This window comes from Labeo rohita, chromosome 4, assembly GCF_022985175.1.
Source record: "Labeo rohita strain BAU-BD-2019 chromosome 4, IGBB_LRoh.1.0, whole genome shotgun sequence".
NCBI classification, from domain to species: domain Eukaryota; kingdom Metazoa; phylum Chordata; class Actinopteri; order Cypriniformes; family Cyprinidae; genus Labeo; species Labeo rohita.
In genome coordinates this window covers 33990233-34010811 of record NC_066872.1, presented here as the reverse complement: position 1 = coordinate 34010811, position 20579 = coordinate 33990233, and the positions used below count along the sequence as shown (strand labels likewise).

At 32.1% G+C, this 20579-nt stretch overlaps 1 protein-coding gene across 2 annotated transcripts in view; it reads left to right on the top strand.

Annotated features, from left to right (window-relative positions):
- The window catches only part of shisal1a (shisa like 1a), a 44418-nt gene that overhangs the window by 8491 nt on the left and 15348 nt on the right, over nt 1-20579 (top strand). Inside the window, exons 2-4 of one of the 2 annotated variants that reach the window (XM_051107883.1) lie at nt 4733-4872; nt 15645-15858; nt 19708-20001. In XM_051107883.1, the coding sequence (XP_050963840.1) occupies nt 4806-4872; nt 15645-15858; nt 19708-20001 (575 nt within the window). In that variant the 5' untranslated portion in view covers nt 4733-4805. Of the gene's footprint in view, nt 1-4732; nt 4873-15644; nt 15859-19707; nt 20006-20579 lie in introns of those variants that run through there. The other variant, XM_051107882.1, reaches the window with a different exon arrangement.

Below are 20579 nucleotides of genomic sequence, written 5' to 3'. Positions count from 1 at the left end.
ATTATATTAAATTAACTTTCATTATTAAATCTAATATAAAATGGACAATTTCATTAAATAACTCATAATTAAATAATTATCCAATTTATAATTAAAGTAATATAGCATAATAAATAAATATATTACTCATTTATATAATATATTTTAATATGTTTATTATTGGTAACTGGAAATTATTAAATAATATTATAATGATAATAAATTAAATATATCATAATATCTAAAATATGTATATGCATAATATTCTAATCAATAATAATACATTGTAAATAAATTAACATTAATATTACGTAAGTGCTGTCAAAATATAATAAAATATATATAAAAAATAAATAAAAATTTAAAATTAAAAGTCTGTGTTTACATAATATATTTGTGTGTATGGTGTATATTTATATATGTATATAAATACACACACATGCATATATACATTTAAGAAATATATGTAATATATATCATGTAAACAAACTTTTTTCAAATTTGGGATGCGATTAATCGCAATTAATCAATTTGACATCACTATATATAAAACACTGAATATTATTTTCATTTTTCAAAGCAGATTAAAAAAAAATTTCCTTTTATCGCTGATGTTGTTTGTTTTGTTTTGTCTAGTCCATACAAAACTCCACTGACTTTTACTGTGGACAAAACAGTCTTCAAAATATATTTTCCGCATTACACAGAAGAAAAAGTCTTTTTAGGTTTGGAACGGCATGAGGGTGAGCAAACAATGACGTAATTTTCATTTCTGGATAAACTGTCCCTTTATTGTCCGCATACTTTCTGAATGTCTCCACGAGTTTCCACGGTAACACTAAAGCTGTCGGCATGTGCGTAGGACAGTGTTTTTTTCCACCGTATGTTTTTTGTTTTCTGCTTTTAGCATATAAAAGTGCAACTTCGGTTTCATCTGAGCCGCATAGCAGATGTTCGCTATCTCCTCAGACCTCGCCGAGTATTAAAGGAAAAAACAAACACAAACAGAGCTGCTTTCTTTATACGATTACGATATGAAGATATCAGCTTTGACTTAAGGCGTAATGACTGAGTAAACAGTCATTACCTCATTTCGAATTCAGAAAAAGCGGGAAATCTGATTGTCGACACTCAAGGGAGTTTTATGATTCGGTAACTGCACAGAACTGTATATGTGACTCCTGTAAAAACATGAGGCCATATATAACAATCCACAGCGTTATTGATTATTTCTACAAACATACAAACATTATTCCTAATCTGTTACCAGGAGGATCTGAAATCAAATCTAAAATACCAAATATGTCTAGAAGTGAATAGTTTATCTGTGCCACGGGCTTGTGCGAATATGAATGCATACTGATACACATTATTAGCTTCTGCTGTATTTTGTGTGTAACTGTGTGTGGTTTGTTTCCTCCATGTTGGCAAGAGGGAGTGTTTCTCACTGCCAACAAGCCATTCAGAGGCCCGCATGGGTGACAGAGGCGGATTGGCATGGTGACGTGTTATGACAGACGGCCAGCTTTGAGCGACCAGGCTGTTAGTGTAGCTGTAAACCAAACACAGACATGCTGACTGCTGTATAAACATACAGAGAAAGATAAGAAAGACTGATGATAAATATACATCTGGAGGAGAGACGCGCACATGCATACACACACCAAGCACGTACTCCCATAAGCCCATATGCATTATGCAGTGCAGCTCCATTTAAACAATAGTTGGTTGTGCTTAAGTGCCATATTTCTCCTGAAGATGTCTGTGTTAGGTAGGTCACATGCATCTGTTCCATGTGGTCCTCCTGTCGGCCCCTTTTCTATGCTAGTGTGTGGCATAGTGCTTTCACTATTTTTGCATCATGAAGAACACATACTGTGCACAGTATGAGAAGTTTCTCTATGCATGTGAAGCCTGGGTGACCTACAATATTTGACAAAATATTCCACATATTGTGTAGGATGTAGTGCTCCTGAATACAATATGCTTGACTTTATATTTAATTACAATCCAGGCAGGCAATGACAAATAAACCATACATGATAGTGATTTCATTTATTTGTTTTAAGTTTTACAACTGGACTGGCAGGTTTTATGACTGGAATTTTTTAAACTTTTCTTTTTTAAAATAATTAATTAGTTATTACATTTGATTATTAAACTAATATTAAATTAATAACCGATTGTTAAAGTTAATATTTATTATAGGTAATACATTAATAGCACTATTAATAATATGAATAATATTTTAATAAATAAATTGATATTTATTAGTGCTGTCAAACCATTAATTGTGATTAATCGCATCCAAAATAAAAGTTTTTGCTTACATAATATGTGTGTATACTGTGTATATTATGAAAATATACACTACCGTTCAAAAGTTTGGGGTCAGTACATTTTTATTGTTTGTTTTTTTTTTTTTTAAGAAATTAATACTTTTATTCACCAAGGATGTATTAAGTTAATAATTGAAAGTTTATTAAAAGTTAATAATAAATAATTTACATTGTTATAAAATATTTATATTTTGAATAAACACTGTACTTTTTAAACTTGTTATTCATGAAAGAATCCTGAAAAAAAAAAAAATTACAGGTTCCAAAAAATATTTGGCAGCACAACTGTTGATATTATCCAACATTGATCATTCTAATAATAAATCCGCATATTAGAATGATTTCTGAAGGATCATGTGACACTTAAGACTGGAGTAACAGCTGATAAAAATTCAGCTTTTCATCACAGGAATAAATTCTATTTTAAAGTTTGTTAAAATAAAAAACATTATTTTATATTGTAAAAACATTTTGCAATATTACTGTTTTTTTTTCTATATTTTTAATCAAATAAATGCAGCCTTGATGAGCATAAGAGACTTCTTTAAAGACTATTACAAGTCTTACCGACCCCAAACTTTTGAACGGTAGTGTAAATACACATACAGTATATATTTAAAAAAATATTTACATGTATTTATATATATTTATATAATTGATTTTACATATAAATATTTAATATATAAACATACTTTTATATAACTATATATACACACACATGCATGTGTGCGTATTTATATATACATAATTAGTGCATGCAGTACACACACACATTATGTAAACTAAAACTTTTATTTTGAATGCAATTAATCACAATTAATCGTTTGACAGGTCTAATATTTACTGAAAATTAGTTTATGAATTAATCATAATTATGCTAATATATTATATTCAATACATACTAATATAATTAAACACAAAAGATGTACAGAAATGTACAGATAAAGAAAACTTATTTATTTAATGTTTTATTGTTTGTTTGTTTTGTGATTGAACTGCAAAACATTACAATATTTTTACATTTGACTAAATCAAATATAATTTTTTTTATTAAATTAGTAATGTAATAATAAAATAATTATATTATCTAAAATAATTTTAATATCTTACATATAAATCTATAGTATTTAAATAAACCAAAAAAATTAATAACTGAAAATGAAAGTAAATATGTTTTGAACATTATAGTTTATCAATTAATAATAATTACTTGGTTGCCATAACATGAGGCAATAACCAGAACTTAATTATATAAAGGTATTTATTTACTTAGTTATTTACTGACTTGTTTTTTATATTATTTATTGTTGTATTATTTATTTATTGTTTGTTTGTTTGTGATTGGCTTGCCAAACATTAGAACATTTTACATTTGACTAAATCAAATTCAATTAATAATCAATTAAAATAATAAATTAATGACTGATCAAAAAATCTAAACAATTGACAATTAAATGAATTCATCAATCAAAAATTAAATAATAAATAATCATTTATGTAATTAAATATTAAACAAAATTTCTAAAATATATAAATCTATACTTTTTAAATTGACTAATATTAAATGATATATTTCCTATTATCTATCTTGTTTTACAAAGCGTTGCTTTGTTTGTTTGGGGTTTTTTTGGCACTTTTAGTTAAAGAAACCTAATAGGAAAATACACAAGCCGGATTTGAGCTCATGCCCATGTTGTGTACATGATGTAATAACCACAAGGTCATGGCTTTGACCAAAAAAAAAAGCATGTGGTTACACTGCATGGCCTGCAGTAGCAAGTGTGTTAGTTTTCTATTCCAAACACACCCTCTTTGGTGCATCTTATAGTTTTTTCATATGTGTCTCACGACAGTTGCACCAGGGTTTTGGAGGATATGGAGGCTTTGAAAAGGCTTTAGACAGAGAGATTTGATTTGATATGTTGTATTGGGACTGGAGAGCTTTATTCATATTGCTCGGTTATAAAATGTGCTTTTCATCAGAGAGAGCACATGCAGAGACAAGCACGGACGGAATCATCAATAAGGAATTATCACATTTAATCCTTTGCAACATGCTGTATCTATTTGTCATGAGTGCATATGGTGTGGCATTTTTCAAACTAAGATTCCCCTCATCAATATTCTCAAATCTCAAGTCTTTCTCATTAATCTCGCACAGTTTCCTTTTGACAGCAATAATAAAAGGATCGGTGTAACACCAGCTGTAGCTCCATCTTATCAGATATTGCACATGTAACTCAAGCCCAACAGATGTCTTTGTTCAAATAATGCATGAGTTGCTCACTCCATTATATTTCATGTTGGAACAATATGAGGGTTAGTAAATGATGAGTGGATTTTTAAGCCATTGTTGTCTTGTTCAGAGAATATAAAGTTTAAACACCTGCATATTTGCATGTTTTTGCTTTCAGAGCTTGCAGAATAAAATGAGCACCAGGCGGTGAGAAATGAGCGTGTGTTGACTTTCTTCATGAGGGCTGAGAGATGACCATGAACGGCCGCTGGTCCTTCAACACCCTGGCCGTCATCTTTATCCTGCTGTCCACTGCAGGTAAGACCAGACCAGACCAGACCGGTATTGCATAGGAATATTACTTCCATGCAGGTTTGTGGTTAACATTTGAACACGGTCTCAATCAGTCATGTGCCCTCAGAAATCATGGATTTGAATTTTATGCAGATTGAGTCACAATTTTAAGGATCTGACTTGGCAGAAACTCTGATGCAACTATAACTTTTTCACAGTTACTGATGCATTTGGACTGAGTACCCAACATGAGTCATTTAAGACATTGGCCTAGCTGTTCTTTCTGCCCGGTAATGTGTGCAGTGATTCGTTAGACAAGCATCAAACACAAACAGAGGGTGAAATAATGTCTATGATGTCACTGAAAGCGATTCATGTGCCAGCTAGCATACACAAAATAAACTGAAATGTCCAAAAAAGTTAGTTTACCATTCGTGTAGCATTTCCCAGAAATTTCCATGAAGAAAATGTCAAATTTTGGTCTAGTAATTGCACAAAAACACATATATATGCTGTTAAATCTAGTAATCACGATTAGGCACATCCAAAATAAAAGTCTGTGTTTACATCATATTAGAAAAAATGTGATTAATGGCATGGCACTAATGCCATTAATGATCTGACAGCACTAATGTATATATATATATATATATATATATATATATTTCTTAAATATGTATATGTATGTGTATTTATATATACATATTATATACATATTATATATTATGTAAACAAACTTTTATTTTGGATGCGATTAATCGAAATTAATCGATTTGACAACACTAACATATATGTAAATATTTCTTAAAAATATACATGTATGTGTGTATTTATACACAGTACACACACACACACACACACACACATTGTGTTAAACTTTTATTTTCGATTCGATTAATCACGATTAATCGATTTGACAGCACTAATATATACATATAACGCTGTAGTTGTTTTTGACTGTCACAAAGCCATTTAAAAATAGATGCAGTTGAAGGGAGTTTCGAAGGGAGTTTGATTAACAGGCAATCTGACCAATCATAATGCTAAATCTGCCATTTTTGTCCTTAAACAAACTAGACTAGCGAGTAGATTAACTTTGGTGGACTTGAACTTGAAAAATGGTGTGTATTTACCTCTTTCTGTGGTTGAAACAAGATACCTTCTATCTTCTCAAGATATGTTCATTCATGTTTATTTCATGCTATAACCAGTAAAGAATAAGATGATCAGTTCACATGCTGCTTGAGGTGCTACAGCAATCCGTTATGACGCATTAAAGAGCTACAAAATGCTATTTATTGTTTGAATTTCTTAAAAAAATGACAAAATTTGAAAGCTGAGACTTTGTCTCATATCTAAGGTATCCTGCTCTGTCTTGCCTGTTGCTGCGTTGTTACTTAGCTCTTTGCTCCGCAATGTATTTTTCAGTGTATGAGAAACATGGCTTGTCGGACATAGCAACAGTAAAGAAAGGGGGCAGGTATTTGCGAAGGGAATACATTTTTTTTAATGATCAATAAATTATCATAAAACCCTGATTTATCAAATATGATACATAAAGACATATGAAGATTATTATTTTTATTAATTTATTGCCATTTGTGGTCTGCTAACCATCCTGGAACAAAAACCTGCAAAAGTCTGATTTACTTAACTAGTTAAGAAAATAATAGTTATAGTCATAAAATGATATTCCTGACCCTAAAAGACAAATATATTATTGTACACTATATTTGTATATTCGTATTTTTGATTAATCAACACAAGAACCTCAAGCCTGATTCTGCCATTATATTAAAGGCCAGGGCGATGACAGATGTGTGTTTGGACTGAGCTCTGAAGACTATGCTGTCGTAACAGGATGTAAGAGCGGGACAGGATTTGAATAAGAGAAATATTTAGAGAAATATTTGGGGAATATTTAAACAAATACCTTTTCATTTTGTAGTCCCGTTCACTCGCTCTGTAATGTTTCAAGACAAGAGGAGCCAGACGTACCTCACTCAGGGGGAATTCACTAAGAATGAATTGTGCCTGTTGATAGTCGTTTATTTGCAAATGCTGTTTGTGTTGTTTTAGCACCCGATTCACTAAAGGAATTATGCAAATCAGGTAACGGCCCTAACACGGCCAAAAAAACCCCGGCTGAATGCAATTTGCACAGAGCAATTCCCAGTCTTGTAAGCGAGGTTTGAGCACTAGATAATTCAGGAGACTACCGCAATCTGGAATATTTCACTGTACAGTATTGCTCCATGATGATATATATTTATACACCAATTCAAAACTTTGGATCAGTAGGTTTTGTTGTTGTTGTTTTAAAAGACAATAATACTTCTATAAAGCAAATATGCATTAAATTGTTAAAAAGGACAGACATTTATAATGTTACATTTTTTTGGCTCAAATAAATTTCTTCCAGAATCCAGAAAAAAAGTATTATGGGTTCCACAAAAATATTTAGCAGCACACCTGTTTTTAACAATATAATAATAAGAAATCCTGAGCATAAAATCAGCATATTAGAATGACTTCTGAAGGATCATGTGACACATGTGATCATGAGCCTTGGTGAGCATTTAAGACTAAAAGAGAACTAACTAGTTTTACTAGCTAATTACCTAATATGTATTTATTTATTAATTAATTTGTTTGTTTGTTGATTGATTGATTGATTTAAAAAAAAAAAAAGCAGCCTTGGTGAGCATGTGAGACTTAAAAAGAACTAACTACTTTTTTTAACTAACTAATTACCTTTTATTTATTCATTCATTCATTTATTTTCACATAAAAGCAGCCTTGGTGAGCACATGAGATTTAAAAAGACCTAACATACTATTTTTTACTAACTTCTTAACTATTTATTTTATTTTCAAATAAAAACAACCTTGATAAGCATGTGATAGTGAAAAAGAACTTTAATTTTACTTTATTTTATTATTTTATTTTATTATTTTCAAATAAAAGCAGTCTTGGTAAGCATGCAAGACTGAAAAAGATCTAACTTAGTTTTACTAACTTACTAACTAACTAACCATTATTTATTTTATTTCCAAATAAAAGCAGCCTTGGTGAGCATGTGAGAGTGAACTACAGTAACTTACTAGTTTTACTAACAAACTAACTAATATTTATTTTATTTTCAAATAAAAGCAGCCTTGAGCATGTGACTTAAAAACTTAAACTTAAAAAGAACTACTTTTACTAACTATTATTTATTTTATTTTTAAATAAAAAGAACATGTGAGACTTAAAAAGAACTTACTAGTTGTACTAATTAACTGTTATTTATTTTATATTTTGTTTTCAAATAAAAGCAGCTTTGGTGAACATGTGAGGCTTAAAAAGAACTCATTTTATTTTATAGGTTTTTTTTTTTTGTATTTTTGCTTAAAAGTTGATATTTATATATACATGTAATAATTTTTTGGCTGTTTTTGACTGCCACCAAACAAAAACAGTTTCTATGAACAATTAAATGAAACCAATAGAAATTCTTCAAAGATTGTAAATGCGATGAAAAATATTTTTGTTGTGATCAGTAAATTACCATTAAACACTAATTGATCAAATATGATACATACACACATATGGACATTATTATTATTATTATTATTTACATATTTTGTCTGAAGATTCAATAGACTTTGACTTCTCAAATAGAAAATAGAAAATGCAAATGATTCAAAATGTCACATTTCAATGCATTTAGCATCTGCTTAAACTTCACTGAGAGTGTTTTTGTACTGAATTAGTGCACACTGAAGTGGCACGACCGTTTAGTGAATTCACCCCAGGATATTTCAACAGACAAGCAGAGCCAGATGTATCACACACAGACTTCTGAGATTGTTTATGTAACTCCTGAGCCATATCTTACCCGACACAGACAAGATAAATATCTCAAACGAACCGAAACCGAGTTCTTTTTCTTCACAAACCTAATGGCTGAACGTCATGGAGAAACGGCGCACAGCATCATTCATAAACCATTCTGCTGCCGTTCTCCAGTGAGTGCAGACATGTTAATTCTAACACAGACAGACACAATTACCCAAAAGTAACTTGAGGACAAAGCCCTTTTTGCAAACATCTGTGAATATTTAATATTTCTTTCATGGAATGTTGTTTGCAGTCATGTAACTAGTTATAATGAGCGAGAGCTACAGTCCGCCATCATTATAAAACACAACCAGGTAGATCTGTTCGCTCTGCCAGAAAACACATGCTGACTCCCTTCATCTGCCAAAACTCCCACAAGAGGGTGAACTTTCACCTTTATGAGTCCACACAGCTCGTGTTTGGCTTCATAAGGCATTCTACCCCATCCAAAATCTGCCGTTCCCCGAGGTTAATAGTCATAAACCTATCCATTTATGGTAACGTCAGTATCCTTAAAACATTTAGTGCACTCTCTTGACTGAGCTCACTTCAGTAAGCATAAAAGTTTTCACTATGCATCTTGTGAGACTTTTGTATGCAAAAAGAGACGCCACGGCACGCTTTTTAGCATTCAGACACTAAACTAACACTGAACTATCTGAACGAGCAGAAGTCTGAAGAGGAGCCCTTGCCAAGCCCAGTGTTAAGCAGGACTGGGATCCCGTTCCATGCTTTAAAAAACAAGGAGCTGAATGATTTATGACGTTTGGTTCTGTTTACAGTTCTTGAATGTGCATTCATCCACCAACATGGATAAAACACAGTATTTTTGCACTTGTATGGAACCTGGGAATTCACAAAACACACAGCAAACTGTTTGAGTCTGGTTCTTTTTACTTATTTTCTAGTTTTTTACATGTGTGGAGCATTTCAAACTCCATCGCTGCATATTGTTGTGAGTTTGGGTTTATTAACATTCATCTAGGAATGCAACGTGCGCCACTTAAGCAGTTTTGCAAGATAAATTATTTATAAACCTACGCAAATACAGGAGAATACATCATTATGTTTAATATGCTAACTGCACATTGCGATTTCAAAATAAAAGTTTAAATCCTCGCTCTGTGTTTACATTTGATGTCCACATATTCAAGAAATTACAGTGCCTGTAGCATTTCTAGCATTTCTGTCATATTAAAGATTAAAGTTGCCATTTGAATCAAATGTTGTTTAGTTAATATTAAACAAGGATTAGATCGTGTGGTAAAATGTCAAAACAATCGTCAGGCGCCCTCTGCAGTCATTTGTTATACTGCGTAATGTATGTTAGCTACATTATGTAGGCAATTTTAAAGGGGTCGTCGGATGCTAAGTTCACTTTTACATGTTGTTTGAACATTAATGTGTGTTGGTAGAGTATGTACAAATCTACCCTACAATGATAAAAATCCATGCAGTGGTTTTTAATTAATCTGTAAAAATAATATCCCCTTTTTCAAATCGAGCCGTTCTCAGATGATAGCTGATTGACATGAGCATCCGGAGCAGGGATGTAAGTTAGACAAGAATTGAGCGATTGAGGTGTTGGATGTAATAATGAACATAGTGGTCGTCATTTACTCCCGACATCTGAGCCGCTGAAGATGCAGTAGATTACGTTTGTTTGTGAAGGGAATGCACCTCCCGATCTACATATATCCGTCTGTGTTTGCGCAAATCATTCGTGACCCAGCTTCACTTACAGCAGAAGTGAGTATAAGGGTTTTTTTTATGGATCTCTGCAATCGCCTTTCATAATAATGTGCTAGTTAGCAGGTTTAGCGGCTAAATGTGGTTAAAGTAAACAGGCTCGTCACTCCACAGAGAGAAGAGAGGGGCGGGGTGAGCAGAGCTCATTTGCATTTAAAGCAGCCTCGACTAGAATGAGATGATTTTTGCAGAGCTGATTTTGGCAAGGTAAAATAGTGTTGTTTTACACAACCATTGAGAATTTTTAACCAAAGTATATTAGAGACTTTTCATTAAGACGCTAAAGAATCATATCAACTTGTGGAAAATGGGCATCCGATGACCCCTTTAACAGTTTTGTTTAATAAAACTATATGATTACTTGCTTTTGATACTTTATGTGAACTAATTATTGCCTCATTGCTATTATATATGTATTGTTTGCTTAGGTCTATTTTTATTACTAAAAAAAAATTAATCATAATAATCCAACTACTCGATCAATCATTAGAATAATTAACCTCGATTTCCAAAATAAATGTTAGTGACAGCCCTAACGGCTACTGAATTAATCTGACTCACTCACTGAGCACAAGCCATTAAATCATTATTGCTTTTGACTAGTTGTTCATATAACAGTGTTTATTTACTCATACACATTATGAGTTTTTATGCATAAATTAGTTATTTATACTGTAAAAGTGGCTTAATTATTCAGCAAACAAATAACACTATGTTTTTATTTATTATATATTCACAGGGCCAATTAACAGATTGCATTAACACATAAAAGATAAGAAATGATAAAAAAAGAAAAAGAAAATGAACCATGCATGCTAAAACTGCATTAGATTTATTCACGACTAAAGTTGAAAAATATTCTCATCGTGTCATCAGACTGCTGAAGGCAGTAAATATTACATCACTTATTTCCAAATATTACTTGCACTAACAAGACTGGCACCAAACCAACATTAAGCTGTGGAAGCCTGTTTCCACCTAAAAAAAGTAATCGTGAGAAGTCAAAAAATAATAAATAAACTCACACAGAGGTAAAATCACAACTAAGAGATATAAGGTCAAATTGCAATACACTGTGAGACTTAAAGTCGCAATTAAAATATATTAAAAACAGTAATATTATGAAATGTTATTACAAATTAGATGAGCTATTTTCTATTTTAACAGATTTTAAAATGCAATTTATTCCTGTGATGCAAAGATGAATTTTCAGTACCATTACTCCAGTCTTCAGTGTCACATGATCCTTCAGAAATCATTTCTTTTTATTACCAATGTTGAAAACTGAAAACACTCATCTTTTATATTTAAAAATCGCTATTTAATGCACCCTACATACTAAATGTTTTAGTGACTCTGTGGTCAACTTTGGCCCTCAAAAAGGCAGTCATACATGATTTTAAGGGTTGATGTTATGGTTTCAGACCTGTTGGACAGGACACATCACACATATATTCTCATTTCATTCTCACTTTATTTCTGGTGAGATGAGCATGAACCAAGGTGTTGCCTGTCAGCGCAGAAAACCATAGTGGGTGTTGATCATGTGGCGTACCAAAATAAAAACACTAAATACTCCTGCTGCCACGGTGGAAAAGAGAACGAAAAAATCTCCAACAGGTGGTTTTCATTTCACACCCTAGCTTTTTCTTTTGTTCTTTTTTCCCCCTTTCCAAATATGAGAGACTTGCCTTATTGCCTGACTTTTTGGATACATAGCCTGAGCACTGCCAAATAACTTCCCATGTAATCCTGGGCTCTTTATGGGGTCAAAGGTGGCACTGGAGGGCTCTCTGGCCCACGCTGCTGTCAGCGCTGATTTATTCCGATCATTACCAGCCTCTCTGTATGCCTGCGCACTCACGTAATTGGACGTTTCGGTCATTAGTGAGGGGTCAAATGCGGCAAACATTAAATTGTTTCCTGTGTCATAATATTTTTTGCCTCTCTCATTCAACTTTGATTCACGGCAATTAACGTTAAAAGCTCTTGTGTCTATTCCAGTTCTTGCGAGTCTTTTCCAGGCCTGAACTCCTGCTCTGCTCATTCATTGTTCTGATGTGAATCAGAATAATTGCCTGGAAATAACTGGAAAACGAAATAGTTTACCCAAAATGAAAAATTGCTGAAAATTTACTCACCCACAGGTCATCCAAGATGTAGATGAGATTTAGTTCCTGCCATCACTCGCTAATGGATCCTCGCCAATTTAGCACTGTATTACTTACATACCAATAGACGCTCTGCAATGAATGGGTGCCGTCAGAAATTATTACAATATAAAAGTACATTTAAAAACTTTAATGTTAGGTGGGATTAATTGTGATTAATCTTGATTAATTTAAAACAAATGTGTGATTAATTAGTCTATCTATAATATTGCTTTCCCCAGTAGTTGTTGTTATTTTTTAAAGTCTAATAGATGTTCAAATTAACAGCTCTCAATTATAGTGTTATGTTAAATGGCTATAGTCAATGGTTAAGTATAAGGGAAAATGCAATTAAATATAAAAACATCAGTAGTATTGGTATCAGTAAAACTCACGAATAATCACGATTAATTTCAGAAAAAATGTGATTAGTTATTTTTTTTAGTCGATTGACAGCACTAATTAAAATATGTCATCTATCTAATATTGCTTTCCCCAGTAGAAGTTATTTTTTAAACTGTAATAATTTTTTTAAATTGATAGCCTTTAAACAAATTTTAAGAATTTTTTTGTCTATGTTGTTTCTACATTAATTTTGAGATTGAATGTAAATTATTGCAATATAAAAGTATATTTAAAAACCTTAATGTTAGGTGGGATTAACTGCGATTAATCATGATTAATCACGATTAATTTCAGAAAAATGTGTGAAATATATTAATATAGTGCTGATATAGTGCTGTCATTTTTAAACCTTAATGTTAGGTAGGATTCATTGCGATTATTCATGACTAATCGCGATTAATTTCAGAAAAATGTGATTAATTAGTTAATTTTTTTTTAATCGACTGACAGCACTAATTAAAATATAAGTCCTCTATCTATAATATTGCTTTCCCCAGCAGAATTTGTTTTTTTTTGTTTTTTAAGTCTAATAAATGTTCAAATGATAGCTCTCAATTATAGTTTAATGTTGAATGTCTATAGTCAATGGTTAAATATTAGGGAAAAAATAATTTCTCAAAAACACCAATAGTATTGGAAAATATTATTGGAAATGAATTGAATATGAAATTATTGCAATATAAAAGTATGTTTAAAACTTTTAATGATAGGCGGGATTAATTGTGATTAATTTCGATTAAAAAAAAAAAAAAGTGATTCTAATTAATTGTTTGTTTGTTTTTTAATCGAATGACAGCACTAATTAAAATATAGGTCCTCTATCCATAATATTGCTTTCCCCAGTGAAAACAAAAACTGGTCTTGTCTGAATCAGGAGAGAAATATGCAACAAGTGTAAACAGTTCAAAATTGTTCAAAACAAATATGTTGGTGGACTTTGATGTGAGTGGACAACAGTAGATAGACTTTTTCACTGGAGGAAGTGTTATTACGTGCTCAAATTTAGTCTAGAAGTGACAGATTAAAGTTGAAAAGTCTTAAAGGGATAGTTCACCAAAAAATGAAAATTTGGTCATTAATTACTCACCCTCATTACCACCCACAAGACCTTTGTTCATCTTCAGAACACAAATTAAGATATTTTTAATGAAATCCGAAAGCTTTCTGGCATAGACAGCAACACAACTGACATTCAACCCTCGGAAAGGTAGTAAAGACATCATTGACAAACTGTTGAATAAAATCGTCATTTTTTGTTTTCTTAGCACCCAAAAAGTATTCTCGTAGCGTCGTAAAATTACGGTTGAACCACTGATGTTACGTGGACTATTTTAACGATGTCTTTACTACCTTTTTGGGCCTTGAACGTGTCAGTCGCATTTCTGTCTATGCAGGGTTAAAAAGCTCTCGGATTTCATCAAAAATATCTTAATTTGTGTAGCAAAGATAAACGAAGGTCTTACGGGTTTGGAACAACATGAGGGTGAGTAATTAATGACAAAATTGTCATTTTTGGGGGAACTCTCTTTTAAACAAAATGTTAATTGATGGACTAGATTGATTACTTGTGGATTATTTTTATCAGCTGTTTGGACTCTCATTCTGACGGCACCCATTCACTGCAAAGCATCTATTGGTAAGTAAGTGATACAATGCTAAATTTCTCCAAATCTGTTCTGATGAAGAACCAAACTCATCTACATCTTGGATGGACTAAGGGCGAGTAAATTTTCAGCAAATAGTTCTGGCAACCCTAGCTTCAGTTTTTTACCAAAAATTTCAGTTTTCTTTTTTACAATGTATAAAGTCTCAACAATTTCTTCCAACAGAACTGACTCCCAGGTGTACAGTTCAAAGCAACAACGCCTCCAGCACAAATATTAATACACTGTAAAAACGGACAGTGAAGTCCATCAAATTCACACAGATCCAACTCTAGTGTTTCTGTCCATTCCACTTACCAATAGTGCATTCTCAGACAGCTCTCATCTATATGCAAATGACGGCATAGTGCTTTCTTCTTTTGCGTAAAGCTCAATATGAAGCTTTGGAGAGATGAGCAGGTGCACTTTGGGAACGAGTCTACGGACACTGCTGATGAGCACAGAATTTTTCATTGATAGGCCAAGATACTCGCTCACTCATTTGCCTTGGCATTAAAATGTTTCCAAGACACTGCAAACTTCATTATCTGAGCAATTACTGGTGCCAGGATTGTTTGACGGCGAGTTAGTTCATGAGTTGAGAAGCTGTCCGCTTTGGCACGAGACAAACGTGTTTGTTATGTCACTTATGATATTAAAAACTCTCACTTTTACAGTAGTTCTAGAGCTGAAATGTGCCACACGACAGACTTCGGAAAGTCAGAAAGGACGTATTTAATGAATCTGGCAGCGTTTGGCAGCCAGAGCTCTAATTACTGAAGACATGAAAGATCTGCTCCGTAAATCTCTTCTTCTGTTCCACCCCAATAATCTCTAGCTTGCACATATCAGAAGTCATTCATCCTACCCTGAATCAGATCACGAGCTGTTTGAAATCACTCAGGTCTATCGACCCATGAAAGACTTGCTTTATTTCCTCACCCGTCATTGTTTTATCCCTCTGCAGCTCTCTCTGCGCACTTCAGAGTGTGTGAGCCTTACTCCGACCACAAGGGGCGCTATCACTTTGGGTTCCACTGCCCTCGACTCTCGGATAACAAGACTTACATATTCTGCTGTCACCATAACAACACAGCCTTCAAGTACTGCTGCAACGAAACTGAATTTCAGAGCGTGATGCAACTCAACCTCACCACAAACTCAGACGGCTTTGCCCACAAGTGAGTAAATGTTTGGAAATAAAAGTATTTTGCTGACATGCGCCTTGGTTTTGTTGAGCTTCGAACCAATTACTCACACCCTCAATTTATTTATTTATTTTTTTAATAAAAAATAAATAAATAAATAAATAACATTCATGAAGAGATGACAAACATCTCTTGTTGATTGTGTAAACAAAATTATTTAATTAAATTATTTTTGTTTTAATTATAACTAAGGCTGATCAAAAATAGGCAAAATAGGCAAAAATAAAATAAATCAAATTTTATTTATTTATTTATTGAAATTCCCAAAAATAAAATGGCAAAAATAAAATTAATCAAATAACTAAATATTTATTTTTATTTATTTATTTATTTAACACTGTTGACACAAAACATAATGAGAAAGAATTATTTAAGAAGAATAAAATAAATAAATTCAGGAGTGTTTACATTTTATTAAATGTTAATAATTGCTCCAGTTAATGTAAAAAAATGATGATTATTATGTTCAATTTATCAACTAATATTCAATGTCATTTCAGTAAAGCTGACTAAATGTAATTAATATGACATGGTAAAATATTGATAATTTATTATTTGATCATAATTAAGACTGACCTAAAATTTAAAAGGCAATAAATAATATACATTTATTAATAGCAATAAATAAATAAATACATATATTTCAAAAGCACTGTTGGCACAAAAATATAACAAATAAGAATTATATTAATAAATAAATAATAGATTTTAAATGCACTGTTGGCACAAAAAATAACAATAAATAAATAATATTACATGCCATTTCAGTAAAGCGGACTAAAATTAATTAATATGGCATGATAAAATATTGGCAATTTAAAGGATATTTTAAAATAAATTATGAACATATTTTCTGGAAAATGATTGTAAAACATGAATATCATACAGGAAACATAACTTAAAAAAATAAGCATATTTTTTTACAAAGGATTTTTTTTTTAAACGGTTTCTATAAAATAAAATGATCATGATTTAATCTCTAGATATCTAATAAAGAAATAAAAATAAGAATAAATAGAAAATAAAATAAAAAGAAAAATATTTAATTTAACATATTTAATTAATATATTAAAGTTGTTAAATTGTTAAAATATTAAGTAGATGTTAAGATTGTACTAATATAGACATTTTGTGAAATATTTTAAGCAACCTCTTTGAAAGTCCCTGAATTAAATCATTCTTTTAAATGACAATTAATAAATCAGGCCTCCCTGAATATTGAAAATTTACTAAATGAATGTGGGAAATTTTATAATTGCATTCAAAAAAAAAAAACCTTGAGAAATACAAAAGTGATGTGCGATTGTATTATCACAAACAAATATTCAAACATATACAAAATGGTTGAATAATTGGTTCCATTTTTTCTAATAAACCATGCCATTTGAGTAAAACTGACTACAATTAAAGACGAAGATACAAAAAAATTATTGACAATTTACAGAATATTTTTGTCAAAAGACAAACTATACCAGCTACTGCATGCAACAGTCTGAGTCGCCAATTGTTGAGATTCTCTGAATATTTCTCATTCTCATTGTACATTTTTTATTCATTGGGTAATAAGAGGATAGACAGTGTAATGTACCCTCAGCACACACACTTCTAAAAATGGGCCTTGATTAATCCTGCATATTCATTTGTAGCTGGTTCATCCAAGCAAACCCTACTACAACCAGTCTGCACCCGACTAGAACTTCCTCTGACAGGGTTTTGACCCATATGCTGTGTAGCGAAAGCCCTCCCTGTGCTGTAATGACCACAGGAGGTTAGCACTGCCGTTCAGATTTTCCCACAGGCTGTTAAAGTAACGAATTCTGAAAAATGGCTCCCAGGCTTTGGAGCAGTGAGCCAGACCAGAGATCAGTAGAGTGACGCCTTTCTTCTGAATATCATCACGGATTGTTTATCCCTCCAGCTGACTGAGAGGGAGGTTAGAAAAATGCGACAATCAGATGGACTCGCTTTATTTGCAGCAGGCATGATTTTGTTTGCCATTCTCAGACATATGCAAACGCGGTTCAAAATGCATAATACAGCAGATACAAAACCACTTGCATGCAAAAGACACAAAAATATCTGAGAGAATAGGTTAAATGCAGGTTCATTTAAGACATTTTTCTTTAAATCAAGGGTTTCCAAACTTTGACATATCAAACTTTTCAAATGCCAATCACCTGCCAATATGACCCCCTACCTAAAATATTAGGTATTCAGATATTTATTTTTATATATAAAGACCCATTTACACTGTGTGAGAAAAATATCTGATATTATACTTATTTTTGAAATTATTATTATTATTATTAATTTATTTTTGTATTAAAGTAAAATGTAAAAAAATGAAAAGTAAAAATAAAAAAGTTAAAGTATATATTTAATTATTTATTTTAGAAATTATTATTATTGTTAAATAAAAAAATACTTTGTATTGAAGTAAAATAAAAAATTTAAAAGTTCAATAAAAAACACACACACACACACATATATACATATACACACATATACATACACACTGTAAAAATTATTTTAAAATGATTATTTTTATTATTTATTTTTTAAATTATTATTAAATTAAAAATTACTTTGTATTGAAGTAAAATAAAAAAATGAAAAGTAAAAAAAGGTAAAGTATATATTAAATAATTTTTATTTATTTATTTTTGCGTATACATATACACTGTAAAAAATATTTTTAAATGATTATTTTTATTATTATTTTTAACATTATTATTAAATAAAAAATATTTTGTATTGAAGTAAAAATTATAAATTATAAAAAAAAAATAAAAAAGTATTATATATATATATATATATATATATATTCATATATGTATACACATACATACACACAATGAACAGTGAAATGAAAAGTAAAATACTATTGTATTATTACAGCATATAAATATAAAACATGAATATAATTTAGAACGCAAGATGACTCAGAAATAAGAAATATTAATTTACAAAAAAAAAATTCATGAATTGATTTTTTTCAGCGACCTCTTAATCTTGAATATTTTCGCACATCCATGACTGTAGGAAATGACATGAATACATTAAAAAAGGATTTTGAAAATATCAGCGCAGTATCTTGACAAAAACAAAACTGATGTGTGATTGTACCATCACTGTCTGCGTCAGCAGTTTCCCAAACATCGCTGTTGATGCCTGCTGCGTGTGCAATTTCCTAATCATTATTCCCAAGTGTAACCCACGCATCCAGATCAAATTGTCTGTTCCGATGATGAAAGAATTCCTCTGACATTAAGCCGTCGCAAAAGATCTCGGCAGACTGCAATATCTTACTCAGTCAGAGCCTCAGGTGTATGTATGAAAAACCAAGCTGTACAAATGTTGTTTCACTCAAGCATCTCAGTGAGAAACATTGCAGTACTAATCCAAAACAAATCAATTAATCCTCAGCCCCACGATGGGACAAAAACAATGAAGCAGTGACATAAAGCTCAGTCTGTCACTATGCCCTGACTCTGGTCAAGCATGAAAATGTTATTTCACCGCTCAAGATCACATCGATCCCTCTGTAGAGTCCCAGACCACTGGGTAGTTGTACAGCGTCTGCCCAACCTGTGCACTATCCTGCCAAAGCAATCAGAAAGGCCAGCGGAAAGCAATTACAGCACTTTACTGCCACTGCATGAGCACTGACCTCTTTTCATTGCACTGGTTGATTTAAACGAGAAGAAAATCAGGCCCATTCTTCCCTGTAATGATATGATTATTCATGTTTCCTTTTTTTCCTTCTTTGTAGAGCATAAGCAACATCACTAACTCCAATCTTTGTCCTTTCTTTTGCTTCAGTAACTACACCGCTCTCATCGGCGTGTGGATTTACGGCTTTTTCGTCATGGTCCTCCTAGCTTTGGATTTCCTGTACTACTCGGCGATGAACTACGAGTTGTGTCGGGTCTATCTGGAGAAATGGGGGCTGGGAGGACGGTGGCTCAAACAGGCCAGGAGTCAATGGCACAGCGCGGCTCAGGAGGGCGAACACAACATGGGATCAGGCCTGAGTCACCAACATCATGCACGGCACAGTTTGAGAGGCGAAGCACAGAGCCCTACGCTCTTGACCTTCCAGACCTCAACAGCCTGGTGAGTCAATGAACAGGGAGAACTCACAGATAACTAAACACCCAGGTCGCTTACAGTATGTTATGTTCAGAGAGTCACTGTAGCATAACACTACACTAACACTTTTCGCAATTGCAAGTTTGTATCTTACAATTCAGAAAAGAAGTCAGAATTGTGAGATTATAAACTCGCAATTGCAAGATATAAACTAAGTCGTGAGAAAAAAGTCAGAATTGCGAGATATAAACTTGCAACCGCAAAATATAAACTTCCAATTGCGAGATATAAATTTGCAACTGTGAAAAAAAAAACAGAAATGTGATATATGAACTCGCAAATGTGAGAAAAGTCAGAATTGTGAGATGCAAACTCGCAACTTCAAAAAAAGAGAATTGTGAGATATAAATTCGCAAATGTAAAAAAAAAGAACTGTAAGATGTAAACTCACAATTGCAAGAAAAAAGTCAGAATTGCAACATATAAACTGGCAACTGCAAATCACAAACTCGCAATTGTGAGAAAAAAGTCTGAACTGTGAGATAAACTCACAACTGCAAGAAAAAAAGTTTGAATTGTGAGATATAAACTCACAGTTGCGA